Source organism: Salvelinus namaycush, chromosome 24 (genome assembly GCF_016432855.1).
Source record: "Salvelinus namaycush isolate Seneca chromosome 24, SaNama_1.0, whole genome shotgun sequence".
NCBI classification, from domain to species: domain Eukaryota; kingdom Metazoa; phylum Chordata; class Actinopteri; order Salmoniformes; family Salmonidae; genus Salvelinus; species Salvelinus namaycush.
The window spans coordinates 16803134-16822394 of NC_052330.1; the positions used below are offsets into that span (position 1 = coordinate 16803134).

Below are 19261 nucleotides of genomic sequence, written 5' to 3' on the forward strand. Positions count from 1 at the left end.
TCATGCCTTTTCATTGCATCCTGATAAACAGTGGTGCAATTTATTTGAATATCATTGGGTGGCAGTCAGGGGCAGGATTTCCAGAAACTAAGGATTAGCACAAATAGAGCCCCACAATGCTTGCAAACGGATATTTAAAAAAAATTATATTAAACTTATTTTTTTGCTCTAATATGTATTATGATCATAGTGTAGTTACGGTACAATAGTATAATTATTAGGCCTACCAATATAAGGCTGAAATTTCACTCATACACCTGGGGCTATCAGGTTAACTACCTGACCTAACCTGGGAACCATCTTGATTATAATTCCATTACGTGATACATGTGGCATTGCACAAAATATATATCCAGGGGATGATAATGAAGCAATATTTCCACTGTTGAGATGTATGGAGGGATAAGTGGGGTTAGCCATAACAAAGTAGAATGATTTGACAGCTGCTAAAGGGTCTGCATAGTTCTATGTCCCTGTGCTTTCATTTACAGTAAGGGTCTTGTACTAACAAATACCAGAGGCTTGTTCAGGAGGATGCCACAAGACGTTCAGACAGAAATAGGAACATGTAACATTTCATTTGCTGTTTTTCATGTGTTGTAAAACTGTAATTACATTAACATTTTATTAACATTTTGTTAATGGTGATTTTGTAATTGCTTTGTATAGTAAGTAACTTGGTGTTTTTGCGGAATAAGCACTGATTGCCATTTTGTAGTTGTTTCTTTGTCTCTAAATGTTGCTCTCACTCTACCTTTGTTAATATTTGCAGCACTTAAGAATGTATAATTTGCTGGATTTGAACTAGGACGCATTTCTTCCTTGTCCGTCTGTCTTTTAACCTCCCAATAGGTAAAGAGTGCTGGCTGAAACCTTTCCCAGCACTATACCGCTCCTGATTTGAGTGAAGGGGACGAGAGTGACTCCTTCTGTGGGACCACCTCAGCGGACAGAACCCCTCCCCCCTATTCCTCCACGGGCCACCATGGGTGAAGTAGTCATTGTGAAGGAGGGATGGCTGCATAAACGAGGTAATACCTGTACGCTCGATCTCCACCACCCTCTTACCTAAGGCTTTGGAAATCACACAATCTTCCATTGATGTTGCCTCTGTCCTGCTATGAAATAAGTGTAGATTTTGTAGTAGCTTTTTCTGGTTATGTTTGCATGCTTTTCAATTAGCCAACCTGTTGTCTCTTGAGATAAGGGCATATAAAGTCGTCCCTGCATCACACGTTTCTGAGATTGCTTCCTGTTTCAGCGCCATTCACCGATAACCAGGTCTACAATGCAAGTGATGCAATGTTTATGGTCCATAAAAATGTGGTTCCTGACACCTAAGGCCTGTGAATACATCCTCATAACAAACCTGTTAGTGTACACACTAGTAGAGGTTATAGCAGGGCATTTGTAAAAGCTGATGATGAGAAATGTTTTATGTGTAAAACATTTGCCAATTTCTGGGGGTGGGGGGGAACGCACATCCATTTAACTTCAAAGCTGTGTTTTTCAACCTTTCTCTTGTTTTGGATTAGTCTTTGTGCAGATTGAACTCTGGGTCTCTGCTGTGACCCAGGCCATTCCATGTGCATATTTTCCGGTCCCGTCTGGAATTGGTGTGTTTTTCACTCGCACCTGCTTCACCTTTGACCCTTTCCGTGTTCTATAAACAAAGAAATAGACACCCCCCACTGTATTAACTAACTGTTGCCAGCGCACGCTAGGGCTGGGTGATATGGCCAAAATATTATATCACGGTATTTAAAATATTTTTTTGTTTGTTTTTGAATAATGAAAGTTGTACATTTTGCTTTGAGTAGTGAATGATCCTAGAGTGGCAACACATCCATTCTAAGTGATTTCATTAAGTCTTTCTCCATTCTGATTGTTTTATACTGTTCAATTCAACTTCAACTAAAACAAATTTCAGCACTTTCATAATTTCTGCATTTCCTGCACTCTGGAAAGAGTACCAAACTGTCATACTTGAATAAAAGTAAAGATACGGTAATAGAAAATTACTCCAGTAAAAGTTAGTCACCCCAGTAAAATACTACTTGAGTAAAAGTGTTTGGTTTTAAATATACTTAAGTATCAAAAGTAAATGTAATTGATAAAATGTATCAAAGGTAAAAGTATAAATAATTTCAAATTCCTAAAGCAAACCATTTTTTTATTTTTTTTATTTACGGAGAGCCAGGAGCACACTCACACAATTTACAAACAAAGCATTTGTGTTTAGTGAGTCCTCCAGATCAGAGGTAGTAGATGACCAGGGATGTTCTCTTGATAAGTACGTGAATTGGATCGTTTTCTGTCCTGCTAAGCATTCAAAATGTAACGAGTGCTTTTGGGTGTCAGGGAAAATGCATGGAGTAAAAAGTACAGCATTTTCTTTAGGAATGTAGTGAAGTAAAAGTAGTCCAAATTAAAGTACAGATACCAAAAAAACGACTTAAGTAGTACTTCAAAGTATTTTCACTTAAGTACTTTACACCACTGCTCAATTGAGAATGTCCATACTGCCACGTAGGGCTGCATGATATGGACAAATCATCTAGGACTTATTTTTAACCAAATGTTGCAATTGCAATTTGACTTGCTAATTAGAGCAAAACTGTTGGAATCATGAAAATAGAATGACTAGTCTAATTCTATAGTTAGAATATAATAGTGGGTACATTGAATACAGTGTTTGAGATGACAATGAATTAAAATGCCAGGGAGGAGTTATTGTGACAGGGTAGGAACTAAAGTGTTTCCTAGGGGACCCTATAAGCTTTGGCTACATTGCATGTTTTCTCTTAGCTACTTCATGTATCTAACATATTCTTGCTTTGCATATTCCTCTTTGATTTAGAAGATACTGTTGCACAAACAACAAGCTGATTTAGGTCTACACCATCACTGGTATTATCAGGCTGTATTGGCTAGCTACATTAGCTCTTACTCAGTACATTTATTAGCTAGCTAGCTATTAGCATTAGCGGCTAACAATTAGCATCTCACAAGATTTAGGGCAACTTGCTAAGAAAAGACATACTAGCTGTTTGCTGATGTAAGAAACATGAACTAATAGTGTCATCATAGAACGCTAGTGGATTTATATTAAGAAGCAAAGTAAAAACGGCATCGTTGTCATCAACATTGTTGCATGTGCTGCATTGACCATGCAGACTGAATGCAAGTGTCTCGTGGTTGAGGAACAACAAATGCTCTCCTTCAGTGACAGGGGGCGTGGCTAGGTCTGTGGAACGTGGCACGGAGAGAGATGACTCAAGTAGCGAAGTAAACTATAAAAATTGACATTACACATGGCGTATCACATTCAACAAACCAAACATTCAAATACTGGTATAGAAGGTAAAGTAAAAACCCAAACCAGTCCCTGCATCAATACCGGTATATCATAATATACGGTACCGCCCAGCCGTAGTGTACGCCGTTACGCCTCAACACAGCTTTAGCCACGGGGACGACCAGATTGCAACAATGAAAAACGATGGTTTTCACACATGAAATCTTCCATGATAGCCTATACTGGATGTAATATATTTTACGGACTCTCCAATATGGTATTTTCTAGCAAATGGTGTTATTGGGTTGTGTACAACACCCAACTCAACCAGAGGCCAACTTTCTGGAAAAGCCAGGCGGCGCAATGGAGCAGGGATTAGGGTGTGGCTGAGGATGGCAGCAGCAAGACTCCTACTACACAAACTGTGGAAGCAGGACAGTCGGGGTTTGCAAGGCCATTGGGTTTTTACTGGAGAGTCCTACCCCCTCCCTCCCTCCAGCCTTGGCCAGTCAGACAGTCGGACAGTGTAGCGCCGTGGCTAGGAGTTTGGGGGTCATCCCAGTTCAGCTATGCAGACAGACCCCACCCAGAATGGCTCTGGGCCCTGATCAAAAGGCAGCCAGCGCTGGATTTGCGCCGCTGAATGTGGCGGGGAGCCTGTTTTGTCCACAAGGGATTTGGAGATGTTTTCTCTCTTGACGTGACCATGGTGACATCACCCACAGGAAACTATGAAGGCTGCAGAGTGGTTCTGTCAGGCACTTTCTGCTCAGGGTGGATTTTGCCCACCTGTCACTCAAACATCCTACAACAAATTTAGTTTAGCAGTGTTTCCCCTAGGATTTATTTTCAACAGTGGTGGCAAAGGAAGCGTAGGGGGAGGGGTAGTGGGTGTGTCCAATAGCACAGCCTCCAACTGAAAGTTTAGTGGCCCTCTTGGCCGCAGAGACTAAATGTAGCTGTTTTAAAGCGAATTACTTGCAATTCTACTAGGCCTGACCCATTTTAGTCGATTGGTGGATTGTTTGGTCGATCGAGATTTCTTTAGTCGAGCAGTAGCAATAAAAATAATAATCATGGTGTACAAGACACCTGTCCGATTCTTGCATGTCTGAGTGGACTGATCCATGGGGATGGCACAGTCCATCAGTCAGATATTTGCTACTGAAATTGTATGTGGTTATATTATGTAAGAACAATGTTGCATCACAAATAAAAATATATATTTTACAAATGGGTTTTCTTCCGTGTTGGATGCGGTTCTGAAACACATCAGTGCGCTGTTGAATTGGCGCCTTTTCATAGACCATGTTGCCATGTGCATAATAGCGAAGTTAACCAGCATATTGGTGTTGAGAACAATGGGGCGGAGGCAGCAGAAGAGTTAGGAGATGAGAGAACAGCCCTTGCCTTAATTGTGGAGTAGAAGTGAGGAGAGAGAGGAAACCCCAACTTAATTAGGTCTTTAATGTTTAAATGTACTTGGCTTTATAAATCATATGTACAGAAATGACATCCTGCTTCTGTTGCCTGTTTGAGTGTTTAACAGCCTACTGATTCCATGAGCACCAGGCCTCATGTAACCACAACAACCACTCATGTAACCAAAACAAGTACACATTCTGCTGTTTTTAATCTTTGATATGCTGAAATAAAGGCTTCACACTTTCTTTTTTTCCGTTAGACCAGCCTCTGGTATTATTTTTTATTTATTTAGTGTCTACACTGTTCCAAATGGTCAAATTATATATATAATAATGGCACTTTTTCCTTGATCTCCTTATTGTTATTATTATCATTATAATAAGTAATGTAATTATCATTAGTAGGCTTAGTATAGCAGCCTTGTATAACCACCATTGAGCTGTATGCTTAAGAGCGCATCCTGTTTAGTCTTAATACCGTAACCAACTTCGGCCTATATTTCAATTCTTAAATATCAATCATTTATTCGTTAATGTCATCACACAGCAAATGAGTCATTTATGATTTGAAATGCAATAAAGCATTTTAGTTTTAATTAAATAAAAGGGATGATTGAATAATTAGTGTAAACAATAAATAGGCCTAAATCGTTCCATTTCTCTAATTTGCTTAACGAATGAATGTGACTGTTTTTAGTCTTTGCTGTAATAAAGGCTTTACCAAAAAAAACGTACTTTGTTCCAAATGGTCAGAAAACGTATATTGTAATCTAACAGCACCTGTTTGTCACACATAATATGCACGCAGCACTTGCCCCTTACTTTATTCTTGATCACCAGTATTTTCCACAACTAGTCATTCATTCCACACACCTTTACCTCCTGAGCAACCAGTAAACATTCCCCCGTTTTCAAGTTTATTTGTCACGTCCTCTAAATCCATTTTTCTGTCGTGTTACACTGGTCAGAGTTTATGACCAATTTATCGATGTAATTATGATATGCTATAGATCAGGCCCTATTGGTCACATGCATGCATCAGTAAAGAGAGCAAGGGTTGAGGAAATAGGTAAAAAATTCTGAACAAATGAGAGATTTCGGTAAGAACATTTCAGTCAGACTTGGTTGTAATTATGTTGCAGTGCAATACACACTGTTGATGTTCTGTAGTGGTCGCTGCAGCAGGGAGGAGAGGGAGACGACAGGTGCTAGTCAGTCACTCGCTGTTTATTTATTTTTTTACACAGCGCAGCAAGTCTGAGCCAGGTCCAGCGCAATCAAATCAATTGCGGTCAGACTCCCTCTAGTCATTTGTCTTAATTATTTAATCAAACAGTTTGCTTAAAGGATCAGACAAGCTCAGTGCATATAAACTCAGCAAATAAAGAAACGTCCCTTTTTCAGGACCCTGTCTTTCAAAGATAATTTGTAAAAATCCAAATAACTTTACAGATCTTCATTGCAAAGGATTTAAACACTGTTTCCCATGCTTGTTCAATGAACCATAAACAATTAATAAACATGCACCTGTGGAACTGTCGTTAAGACACTAACAGCTTAGACGGTAGGCAATTAAGGTCACAGTTATGATAACTTAGGACACTAAAGAGGCCTTTTTACTGACTCTGAAAAACACCAAAAAGATACACAGGGTCCCTGCTCATCTGCGGGAACATGCCTTAGGCATGCTGCAAGAAGCCATGACGACTGCAGATGTGGCCAGGGCAATAAATTGCAATGTCCGTACTGTGAGATGCCTAAGACAGCGCTACAGGGTGACAAGAGGGACAGCTGATTGTCCTCGCAGTGGCAGACCACGTGTAACAACACCTGCACAGGATCGGAACATCACACCTGCGGGACAGGTACAGGATGGCAATAACTGCCCGAGTTACACCAGGAATGCACAATCCCTCCATCAGTGCTCAGACTGTCCACTAGAGGCCGGACTGCGGGCTTGTAGGCCTGTTGTAAGGCAGGTCCTCACCAGACATCACCGGCAACAACGTCATCTATGGGCACAAACCCACCGTAGCTGGACCAGACAGGACTGGCAAAATGTGCTCTTCACTGACTAGTCGCGGTTTTGTCTCACCGGGGGGTGATGGTCTGATTCGTGTTAATCGTCGAAGGAATAAGTGTTACATCGAGGCCTGTACTCTGGAGCGGGATCGATTTGGAGGTGGCAGGTCCGTCATGGTCTGGGGCGGTGTGTCACAGCATCATCGGACTGAGTTTGTTGTCATTGCCTGCAATCTCAACGCTGTGCGTTACGGGGAAGATATCCTCCTCCCTCATGTGGTACCCTTCCTGCAGGCTCATCCTGACATGACCTTCCAGCATGACAATGCCACCAGCCATACTGCTCATTCTGTGTGATTTCCTGCAAGACAGGAATGTCAGAGTTCTGCCGTGGCCAGCGACGAGTCCAGATCTCAATCCCATTGAGCACGTCTGGGACCTGTTGGATCGGAAGGTGAGAGCTAGGGCCATTCCCCCCAGAAATGTCCGGGAACTTGCAGGTGCCTTGGTGGAAGAGTGAGGTAACATCTCACAGCAAGAACTGGCACATCTGGTGCAGTCCAGGAGATGCACTGCAGTACTTAATACAGCTGGTGGCCACACCAGATACCCCCCCCCCCCCCCCCCCCCACCCTCCCTTTGTTCAGGGACTCATTATTCCATTTATGTTAGTCACATGTCTGTGGAACTTGTTCAGTTTGTCTGTTAAATTTTATGTTCATACAAATATTTATATGTTAAGTTTGCTGAAAATAAACGTAGACAGTGAGAGCACGCTTCTTTTTATGCTGAGTTTAGTTGATTTGATTAAAACACATAGGATGTGTCTATATATGGAGAAATATGTTTAAACATTTACCAATCGATTGGTCGAAAGAAAAGACTATTCGACCAAGTTTTTTTTGTAGGGGACATTCTTAAGTAGATAGTAGATTGACATAGGCTAGTGCTTTTGCTGTTCGTTAAGCCTACTGAACTTGTTGGCTGACCAAAAGTAGGCTAAATGTGGACAGTTCTAACATCTTCAATATGCGCCTCGGAATTCCATAAGGGGGGACGTGCGCAGTTGCATCCACGACGTGTCGGTCTTCATTCACTTGTAGCCTACTACTTAGCTAAAATGACTGTAAAGGACCCGATCATGTAGCGGGCATTGGCTACATCTCAGAGAGCCATGTGAGTGAGAGGTGCTTCGGAGCACGGCAGCCGGGAATTATAATTAGTTTATTATATTCAGCTCAAGGACACAACGGCCACTTTGGCCTCAAAAGGCCTGGATTTTTGGGAAAGGCGGGGCGCTTCGACAACAGCCGGTGAAATTGCAGAGCGCAAAATTCAAAATACAAAAATTTTAATATTTAAACATTCATGAAAATAAGTGTCATACAACATTTAAAGCATAACTTCTTGTTAATCCAGCCGCTTTGTCAGATTTCAAAAAGGCTTTATGGCGAAAGCATACCATGCGATTTATCTGAGGACAGCGCCCCGCATACAAAAGCATTAAAAACATTTTCCAAACCAGCAGAGGTGTCACAAAAGTCACAAATAGCGATAAGATAAATCACTTACCTTTGAAGATCTTCCTCTGTTTTCAATCCCAAGGGTCCCAGCTACACAACAAATGATTGTTTTGTTCGATAAAGTCCTTTATTTCCCAAAAGTCAGTTTAGTTGGAACGTTTGATTCAGTAATCCACCTGTTCCACTAGTTCAACATGCATACAAAGGAATCCCAAAAGTTACTAATAAACTTTGTCCAAACAGGTCAAACAATGTTTCTAATCAACCCTCAGGTACCCTAATGTGTAAATAAACAATAACATTTAAGACTGAATGTTGTATGTTTAATACAGGAGATAAATAACGAGGTGTGCGTCCTCATCCACGCATGCCACAAGACTACAGTCAAAATGAGAGCCACCTTGAAAAACTACAACTACTAATTCATTTTTCAAAAAACAAACCAGAAACCCTTTCTAACCTTTACCCTTAATGCAATCTGGGAGGATTTTCTTTGAATTCCTCATAGACAATCATTTCAATGGGTGGTGACCTAAAAAAAAAATGTTTTTTTAATTCCGGATGGATTCTCCTCAGGTTTTAGCCTGCCATATCAGTTCTGTTATACTCAGACATTATTTTAACAGTTTTAGAAACTTCAGATTTGTTTCCTATCCAATACTACGAATTATATGCATATCCTAGCTTCTGGGCATGAGTAACAGGCAGTTTACTTTGGGCACGTCAGTCATCCGAACTTCCGAATATTGCCCCCTAGCCTTAAGAAGTTAATTAAGGGGGATTACGGCCACACGAGGGGGATGCCGCCGGGAAATTCGAGGCTTGGCGAGAATATCAAATTGTGAGAGACTGAAGTGTGTGCAGCTTGCGACTTCTTTTCAAATCGTCATTAGAGTCCCATCATGAGTGTATAAAAAATCTAAACATATATTGCCCACCGTTTATCACAACCAAAGTTGCATAAATAACTATAAATTAAGTATATAGGACCAGTTTCTTTGTTAACCGCTCAACAAATAGTGTCAAAAGTGCGCACTTTTTTTCAAAATAATGCAATGGGATTCTAAGCAAAACTTTTCTGTTAAAATAAACTAGTGTAGCGCACAGTCATATGGCATAGCCTAACGTAAGGACCACTCAGAGTATTCTATTCTTCTGAAATAGACTACATTTTCTTCATATCATGTTTGTTTAGTCCTGTCTAACTTAAATAATGGATTTATTGTGACGATGTAGGCTATATTACATGGATTTATTAGACTTTTTAAAATGTAGATATTCCAAAGGTCTGCATCATTGGCTTGTAGGATATGCGTGGAAGCCAGGAGATGCTAAACATGTTTTACGCTAATTAACGGTCAATTACCGTGAGACCAGCAGTTATTTTCTTGACAATCACCGGCTGACAATTTCATGACCGCCACAGCCCTAGGCGTGGATCAGAAAACCAGTCAGTATCTGCTGTGGCCACCATTTGCCCCATGCAGCATGACACCTCCATCGCATAGAGCTAATCAGGCTGTTGATTGTGGAATGTTGTCCCACTCCTCTTCAATGACTGTGCGAAGTTGCTAGATATTAACGGGAACTGGAACATGCTGTCGTGCATGCCGGTCCCGAGCATCCCAAACATGCTCAATGGGTGACATGTCTGAGTATGCAGGCCATGGAAGAACTGGTACATTTTCAGCTTCCAGGAATTGTGTACAGATCCTTGTGACATGGGGCTATGCATTATCATGCTGAAACATGAGGGGATGGCAGTGGATGAATGGCACGACAATGGGCCTCAGGAACTTGTCACTGTATATGTCTGCGTTCAAATTGCCATTGATAAAATGCAATTGTGTTTGTGGTCCGTAGCTTATGCCTGCCCATTCCATAACCTCACCGCCACCATGGGGTACTCTGTTCACAACGTTGACATCAGCAAACCGCTCGCCCACACGGTGCCATACACGTTTTCAGCGGTTGCGAGGCTGGTTGGACGTACTGCTGAATTCTCTAAAACGGCGGCTTATGGTAGAGAAATTAACATTAAATTCTCTGGCAACAGATCTGGTGGACATTCCTGCAGTCAGCATGCCAATTGCACTCTGCCTGAACTTGAGGCATCTGTGGCATTGTGTTGTGACAAAACGGCACATTTTATAGTGCTCTTTTATCGTCCCCAGCACAAGGTGCACCTGTGTAATGATCATGTTTAATCAGCTTTTTGATATGCCACACCTGTCAGGTGGCTGGATTATCCTGGAAAAGTAGAAATGCTCAAAAACAGGGATGTAAAAAAATTACAAAATTGTGCACCAAATTTGAGAGAGATTAGCTTTATGTGCATATTGGGATATTTTATTTCATCTCCTGAAACATGGGACTAACGCCTAATATTTTTTGATAAGTGTAGTTTCCTGCAATTCTACATATTTTGCCATGGCTTATGCAGTGTTCTAATGCTGAGTGACTCAAACATTATAGCAAAATCAATGGGGGGCCCATGAAATTTGGAATTTTATTCTCCCTGACTGGCTACTTTTTTATTTTGTTTGTTAGTTCTCAAAGATGATCTTATAATTGGGTAGCTACATTATCTTTTCTATGTACTTTATATCTGATTTTAGTCGTTTTAAGTTTAAACTGAAAACCTTTTCCCATCTCTTGAATATCATTTTCTAAAAAATTATACAGTACCAGTCAAAAGTTGACACCAACTCATTCCAGGGTTTTTCTTTATTTGTACTATTTTCTACATTGTACAATAGTGAAGACATCACAACTATGAAATAACACATGGAATCATGTAGTAACACTTGGCATTCTCTCAACCAGCTTCATGAGGTAGTCAAGTGAATTTGTGGAATTTCTTTCCTTGTATTTGAACCAATCAGTTGTGTTGTGACAAGGTAGGGTTGGAATACAGAAAATATCACTATTTGGTAAAAGACCAAGTCCATATTATTGCAAGAACAGCTCAAATAAGCAAAGAGAAAGATTACTTTAAGACATGAAGGTCGGTAAATCCGGAACATTTCAACAACTTTGAAAGTTTCTTCAAGTGCAGTTGAAAACCATCAAGCACTATGATGTAATCGGCTCTCATGAAGACCGCTGCAGGAAAGGAAGACCCAGAGGTACCTCTAATGAACTTATCCTCTGCAGTAGAATTAACTGCACCTCAAATTGCAGCCCAAATAAAAACTTCCGAGTTCAAATTAGACACCTCAACATCAACTGTTTAGAGGAGACTGCGTGAATCAGGCTTCCATGGTAGAATTGCTGCAAAGAAACCACTACTAAGGACACCAATAAGAAGACCTGTTTGGGCCAAGAAACGCAAGCAATGGATTAGACCGGTGGAAATCTGTCCTTTTGGTCTGATGAGTCCAAATTTGAGATTTTTGGTTCCAACCGCCGTGTCTTTGAGACGCAGAGTAGGTGAACGGACCTCCGCATGTGTGATGGTGTCGGGGGTGCTTTGCTGGTGACACTGTCTGTGATTTTATTTAGAATTCAAGGCACACTTAACCAGCATTCTGCAGCGATATACCATCACATCTGGTTTGGGCTTAGTCCCACTAATTTGTTTATCAACAGGACAATGAGCCAACACACCTCCAGGCTGTGTAAGGGCTATTTGACCAAGAAGGAGAGCTGCATCAGATGACCTGGCCTCCACAATCCCCCGACCTCAACCCAATTGAGATGGTTTGGGATGAGTTGGACCGCAGAATGAAGAAAAAGCAGCCAACAAGACCTGAGCATATGTGGGAACTCCTTCAAGACTGTTGGAAAAGCATTCCAGGTGAAGCTGGTTGAGAGAAAACGGCATGAGTGCAAAGCTGTCAAGGCAAATATATTTTGATTTAACCCTATTTTTGGCTACTACATGTGTTATTTCATAGTTTGTCTTCACTATCATTCTTCACTACTATCATACAATGTATAAAATAGTAAAAATAAAGAAAAACCCTTGAATGAGTAGGTGTGTCCAAACTTCTGTATATTTTTGGGGGACTGGTGCCTACGATTTAGCTGCGGGAGACTGGTGCCTAAGATTTAGCAGCGGCGGCCTGACGCTGCAAAATGAATATAGGGGAAACACTGAGGGTCATGCTCGTTAAAGCACTGAATGGCAGCCACCTAATTTAAACAGGCCAAGCATACCAGTCATGTCTCATCTGTATGGTTGACAACATGCTGAACTGATTTGTATGTACTGAAAATGAGGTGTATACATTTTGCCTGAATGACACAATTTTATGTCAAGTATCTTGCTTCCATTAAATAGGGTTGTATTTTAGTGTGAGGTGAGTTAAGTACACAAGATTTACTGGATGGTATTCAAAGGTGTTCTCTTATGGGATCGGTTCCATCACAGCAGACAGAGCGTGGACTTTCCCACTATTCCAGGGATAATCAAAGCCACGGATGGCTGCTTGGATGACCTCCCTGTGATTCTTTTCACGTTGAAACGCGGCAGGGGCCTGAGCCAAGGAGTTAGTCACCCACTGGAAAAGCCTGCTCTGAGGGAAAAACATCTGGATTCCCTGGAACGCATCCACCCTTCCCTTTAGCCAATCTCTCAACATGGCTAGGAGTTCTCCGATTCCAATCAAATGAGTCATACAAGATGAAGGAGAAACAAGATGGTTTGGATGTGACTCAAATCACCACTGGAAAGACGTATTCTTAAATCCCAGCTTCAGCCTAAATTATGTTTTAGTATCCTGGCAGCTGGTTTGTCCCTGATATGGGACTAGCCTCGTGGCTAGTCGAAGTAGCCACACCCATGTTGCAGGCAGCAGACCACACCCTTTAGTGTGCAGCTGTGTAGCTTGCGATGGTGTGCCACTCTTGCCTGATCAAAGCATTCCATTTGTGAATGTTGCAGAGATGGATACACCAGGATCTGTCTGTAGAGATTGGAAGTTAGTTGGGGGAGGGTGGCCATGGTTGTTAGCCAGGCCATCCAGTACCTTCCTTACCAAAAACCTCAGACCCAGTGTGGTTGAACACACTGTGGAGTGAGTTGAGGAATCTTGAGGAGTGGTTGTAAGGCTGAGACGTACTTGTGGTGTTGGCTCCTCTCAACACTTACATGTAGATGAGAAATGTGTGCTGAGTTAGTGCTGTACATGTACATTTGATTACTGTACCACCTTGTGTTAACAAGGCCTAGCATAAGGCTCATAGATGCTTGCAAATGGGACTACTGACCAGAAGACTACTGGACCACTGTTGCCTGTGCTTGTGTTTGAATGGAAAAGGCCAGAGACAGCTGACATCTGACTGCTGTTTTGACCCACTTGTCTTAGTCTAGACAGGAAGTGTGCGGGTCTACCCTCATTCATTCTGCTCACAAGCAATTTTCATGCAATACTCTTTTCAGAGTGATATTAACGAAGTGTAAGCACACTATGCATACATAGATGATTGATTGCTTTGCCAATAAAGGTACTTGTTTAAGTTGCTTCTTTTGTAGCTATCTACATGCATACAACGCAATAGTTTACATGTGTTCGACTTCTCTTTTAGAAGAGACTACCTAAGACAACCAGACGGGTGGGAGGAGGAAGTATATTCTTATTATAAGCCACACAGTTCCTTTTGAAACCACATCCTCCTCCTAACCCAGACTGCAATGGCATCTCTTATCTGCCCTGTCACTGTACCACCGGGCTTAGCCACTGACTTCCTGCCTGCTTGGGTAGCTATAAATTATTTATTCATTATTAGTTTTAATCACAATTGTTTACTGGGTCTCTCTCCTTTTACCTCAAATGCACTGATCTGCCACTAGGGTGGAGGCAGATTTTATGTAGTGTTGCAAACGGAGAGTATATTACTGCTAACTGTAATTTTATCACATGACATTTAGTAGCCTTTTGGGTACTTCAGATAATCACGTGTCTATCTCTGGCCCTCTGTGTGGCCTTATCACATGTAAAATAAATATAGAAAATTATCAAATAAGATTTTATAAATAGAATGACAAAGCTGTAAAACATGATCCTAAATATAAACCATCAACTTAGTGAATAGCATTGCTGTTTAATATGAGGGTTTCAGCATGAAATACACTTTGTTTAATTAAAAAAAAAATGTTTTGGTGCCAAACTGGTGGCAGTTGTGAAAAAGTAAATAGTTGGAAGAGTTGCAGTTAAATGAAAACAATGCTATTGTTGAATTGATGCTTTTTAAATTTTCTCTTGAATCATATGTTCTATCCATTAGAAACTCATGGACACAGATGTAAGCAAATGAATACTATATATATTAATACATTTTTATAAAAGTTCAAATATAAATGACCAGATTTACCATAGTGGCATAAATGACCAGTTAATTACCGAAAGTTCTGGTAACTTTGGTAAATTACCGGAAGTTTAGGTGTTGTGTTTGTAAGACATGGGTTTGAGATGAGCGTCTTTGGTAATTGAGTCTAGACGGGAACCATACAACACTTAATATATAGAGATGGATTGTCTTTATAGACAGTTTAGTTGTTAAGAAAATAAAATGACACCTGCGCAACTGAGGCAAAACAGACTGGGTTGGCTTGAATTGTTGACAACATGTAAACTATATTTCGTCGACAATGTTTATTGAAAACATTACATTTGCACAATGTCTCAAATACATCGTTACAGTTGTTGGTTAGCTTGCGATTCTTAGCCATATTACCATCGATATGACATCAGTCAAAAAGATACGAGCTGAAATAAGCCACCTACTATTTCCCACATGGCAGCAGCACTTCCCCTCTAAATGACACAAAAACGATTTTTTCTGTCACACACTCACATGCTGACCAGACCGGACACGTCGCGTGCGCAAGCGTCGCAAAATAAATTTAGAAATCCATGCTATTCAATTATTGCACCCACACTGCTCGCGCACGCCAACGAGCGTCTGCGATGCCAAGGGCTAAAATATAACTCATTCCTATTTCTGACGCAGATCGCGCTGCAGGTCCTGCCTCTCCCTCCCATCTCCTCATTGGTTTATAGAAGCAGGTACCCACGTGCCATCTCCTCATTGGTTATACCCACGTGGGTGAATGAAAGACGAACTGTTTTGCCGGTAGTCGTGGTAATACAATGAAAGTTTAGATGCGATCACCATATAAGTTAAACAATGAAAAAGCCTGGAAGGAGGAGAGATGACTAGAAACGATTCGGTTGGCCGTTTTATGTGTGGATTAATTGTCGGAGTAGAGGTCCTTGTGCCTTTCAGATAAAATAACAACTCAATGTTTATATCCCAGGACAAATTAGCTAGCAACAGCAAGCTAGCTAAATAGGACAAATTAACGTTAGCTAGCAGGTGCAAGCTAACTAGCTACATTTCCATACATGTTTAATGCTTTTCGACCTGTCCCCAAATTTATTTTACATTTTATTTTGCACCCCCACACCAAACGCGATCACGACAAGCATGTTAAAATATCAAAACAATGACATTAATTTGGGGATCCTGTTTTCTAGTCACTTACCTACAGTGGGCCTCCCGAGTGGTGCAGTGGTCTAAGGCACTGCATCGCAGTTGTTAGCTGTGCCACTAGAGATCCTGGCTCAAGTCCGGCTTTGACGCAGTCGACCGGGAGATCCATGGGGCGGCGCACAATTGGCCCAGCGTCGTCCGGGTTAGGGGAGGGTTTGGCCGGCAGGAATGTCCTTGTTTCATCGCACACTAGCGACTCCTGTGGCGGTCCAGGCGCATGCACGCTGACATGGTCGCCAGGTGTACGGTGTTTCCTCCGACGCATTGGTGCGGCTGGCTTCCGGGTTAAGCGGGCATTGTCAATAAGCAGTGCGGCTTGGTTGGGTTGTGTTCCGGAGGACGCATGGCTCTCGACCTTCGCCTCTCCCGAGTCCATATGGGAGTTGCAGCGATGAGACAAGACTAACTACCAATTGGATACCATGAAATTGGGGAGGGAAAAAAGGGGTAGTAAAAAATTTCAAAAATAACCTACGCTGCTACTACATTCGGAAAGTATTCAGACCCCTTTTTCTATATTTTATTACGTTACAGCCTTAACCCAAAAATGTATTACATTATTTACCCCCCACATCAATCTACACAGAATGATTACAAAGCAAAAACAGATGTATACATTTTTGCAAATGTATTAGAAATTCTAAACGGATCACATTTACACAAGTATTCAGACCCTTAGTACTTTGTTGAAGCACCTTCGGCCACGATTACAGCCTTGTCTTCTTGGGTATGACGCTACAAGCTTGGCACACCTGTATTTGGGGAGTTTCTCACATTCTTCTCTGCAGATCCTCTCAAGCTCTGTCAGGTTGGATCGGGAGTGTCGCTGCACAGCTATTTTCAGATCTCTCCAGAAATGTTTGGTAGGGTTCAAGTCCAGGCTCTGGCCTGGCCACGCAAGGATATTCAGAGACTTGTCCCTAAGCCACTCCTGCGTTGTCTTGGCTGTGTGCTTAGGATCGTTGTCCTGTTGGACGGTGAACCTTCACCCCAGTCTGAGATCCTGAGCGCTCTGGAGCAGGTTTTCATCAAGGATCTCGCTCTACTTTGCTCCGTTAAGCTTTCCCTCGATCCTGACTAGTCTCCCAGTCCCTGCTGCTGAAAAACATCCCCACAGCATGATGTTGCCACCACCATGCTTCACTGTAGGGATGATTCCACGTTTCTTCCAGACGTGACGCTTGGCATTCAGGCCAAAGAGTTCAACCTTGGTTTCATCTGACCAGAGAATCTTGTTTCTCATGGTCAGAGTCCTTTTAGGTGCCTTTTTGGCAAACTCCAAGCGGGCTGTCATGTACCTTTTGCTGAGGAGTGGCTTCCGTCTGGCCACTACCAAAAAGGCCTGATTGGTGGAGTGCTGCAGAGATGGTTGTCCTTTTGGAAGGTTCTCCCGTCTCCACAGAAGAACTCTGGAGCTCTGTCTGAGTGACCATCTGGGTTCTTGTTCACCTCCCTGACCAAGGCCCTTCTCCCCCGATTGCTCTGTTTGTCCCGGGCGGCCAGTTCTAGGAAGAGTCTCTTGGGGGGGTTCCAAACTTCTTCCATTTAAGAATGATGGATGCCGCTGTGTTCTTGGACCTTCATTGCTGTGGATATTTTTTTTTGTACCCTTCCCCAAATTCGACCTCATGGCTTGGTTTTTGCTCTGACATCAAATTTTATTGGTCACATACACATGGTTAGCAGACGTTAATGCGAGTGTAGCGAAATGCTTGTGCTTCTAGTTCCGACCATGCAGTAATATCTAACAAGTAATTTAACAATTTCACAACAGCTACCTTATACACAGAGGTGTAAAGGAATGAATATGTACATATAAATCTATGGATGAGCGATGGCCGAACGGCATAGGCAAGATGCAGTAGATAGTATAGAGTACATTATATACATATGAGAGGAGTAATGTAGGGTATGTAAACATTATATAAAGTGGCATAGTATAAAGTGACTAGTGATACATTTATTACATCCCATTTTTTATTATTAAAGTGGCTAGAGATTTGAGTCTGTATGTTGGCAGAAGCCACTCAATGTTAGTGATGGCTGTTTACCAGTCTGATAGCCTTGAGATAGAAGCTGTTTTTCAATCTCTCGGTCCCAGCTTTGATGCACCTGTACTGACCTCGCCTTCTGGAGGATAGCGGGGTGAACAGGCAGTGGCTCGAGTGGTTGTTGTCCTTGATGATCTTTTTGGCCTTCCTGAAACATCGGGTGGTGTAGGTGTCCTGGAGGGCAGGTAGTTTGCCCCCGGTGATGCGTTGTGCAGACCTCACTACCCTCTGGACAGCCCTACAGTTGTGGGCAGAGAACGCACCCTTGTGGGGCCCCAGTGTTGAGGATCAGCGGGGTGGAGATGTTGTTTCCTACCCTCACCACCTGGGGGCGGCCCGTCGGAAAGTCCAGGACCCAGTTGCACAGGGTGGGGTGAGCTTAATGACGAGTTTGGAGGGTACTATGGTGTTAAATGCTGAGCTGTAATTGATGAACAGCATTCTTACATAGGTATTCCTCTTGTCCAGATAGATTAGGGCAGTGTGCAGTGTGATTGCGTCGTCTGTGGACCTATTGGGGCGGTAAGCAAATTGGAGTGGGTCTAGGGTGTATGGTAGGGTGGAGGTGATATGATCCTTGACTGTCTCTCAAAGCACTTCATGATGACTGAAGTGAGTGCTACGGGGCGATAGTCGTTTAGCTCAGTTAGCTTTCTTGGGAACAGGAACAATGGTGGCCCTCTTGAAGCATGTGGGAACAGCAGACTGGGATAGGGATTGATTGAATATGTCCGTAAACACACCAGCCAGCTGGTCTGCGCATGCTCTGAGGACGCGGCTAGGGATGGCGTCTGGGCCGGCAGCCTTGCGAGGGTTAACACATTTAAATGTTTTACTCACGTTGGCTGCGGTGAAGAAGAGCCCGCAGGTTTTGGTAGCGGACCGTGTCAGTGGCACTGTATTGTCCTCAAAGCGAGCAAAGAAGTTGTTTAGTTTGTCTGAGAGCAAGACATCAGTGTCCGCGACGGGGCTGGTTTTCTTTTTGTAGTCTGTGATTGTCTGTAGACCCTGTCACATACGTATCGTGTCTGAGCTGTTGATTTGAGACTCCTCTTTGTCTCTATACTGACGCTTAGCTTGTTTGATTGCCTTGCGGAGGGAATAGCTACACTGTTTGTATTCGGTCATGTTTCAGGTCACCTTGCCATGATTAAAATCAGTGGTTTGCGCTTTCAGTTTTGCGCGAATGCTGCAATCAATCCACGGTTTCTGGTTGGGGAAGGTCCCACAGTACTGTCAACTGTGGGACTTTATATAGACAGGTGTGTGCCTTTCCAAATCATGTCCCATCAATTGAATTTACCACAGGTGGACTCCAAACAAGTTGTAGGAACATCTCAAGGATGATCAATGGAAACAGGATGCACCTGAGCTCAATTTAGTCACATAGCAAAGGGTTTGAATACTAAAGGTATTTCTGTTTATTTTTTATAAACTTTCTAA

General features: G+C 42.3%; 1 protein-coding gene across 3 annotated transcripts in view; it reads left to right on the top strand.

The window, feature by feature from the left end:
• Positions 1 to 19261, top strand: part of LOC120019020 (RAC-alpha serine/threonine-protein kinase-like) — a 68257-nt gene that overhangs the window by 41779 nt on the left and 7217 nt on the right. For all 3 annotated transcript variants that reach the window (XM_038962208.1, XM_038962211.1, XM_038962209.1), the window contains exon 2: positions 853 to 1031. In XM_038962208.1, the coding sequence (XP_038818136.1) occupies positions 986 to 1031 (46 nt within the window). In that variant the 5' untranslated portion in view covers positions 853 to 985. The remainder of the gene's footprint in view (positions 1 to 852; positions 1032 to 19261) is intronic.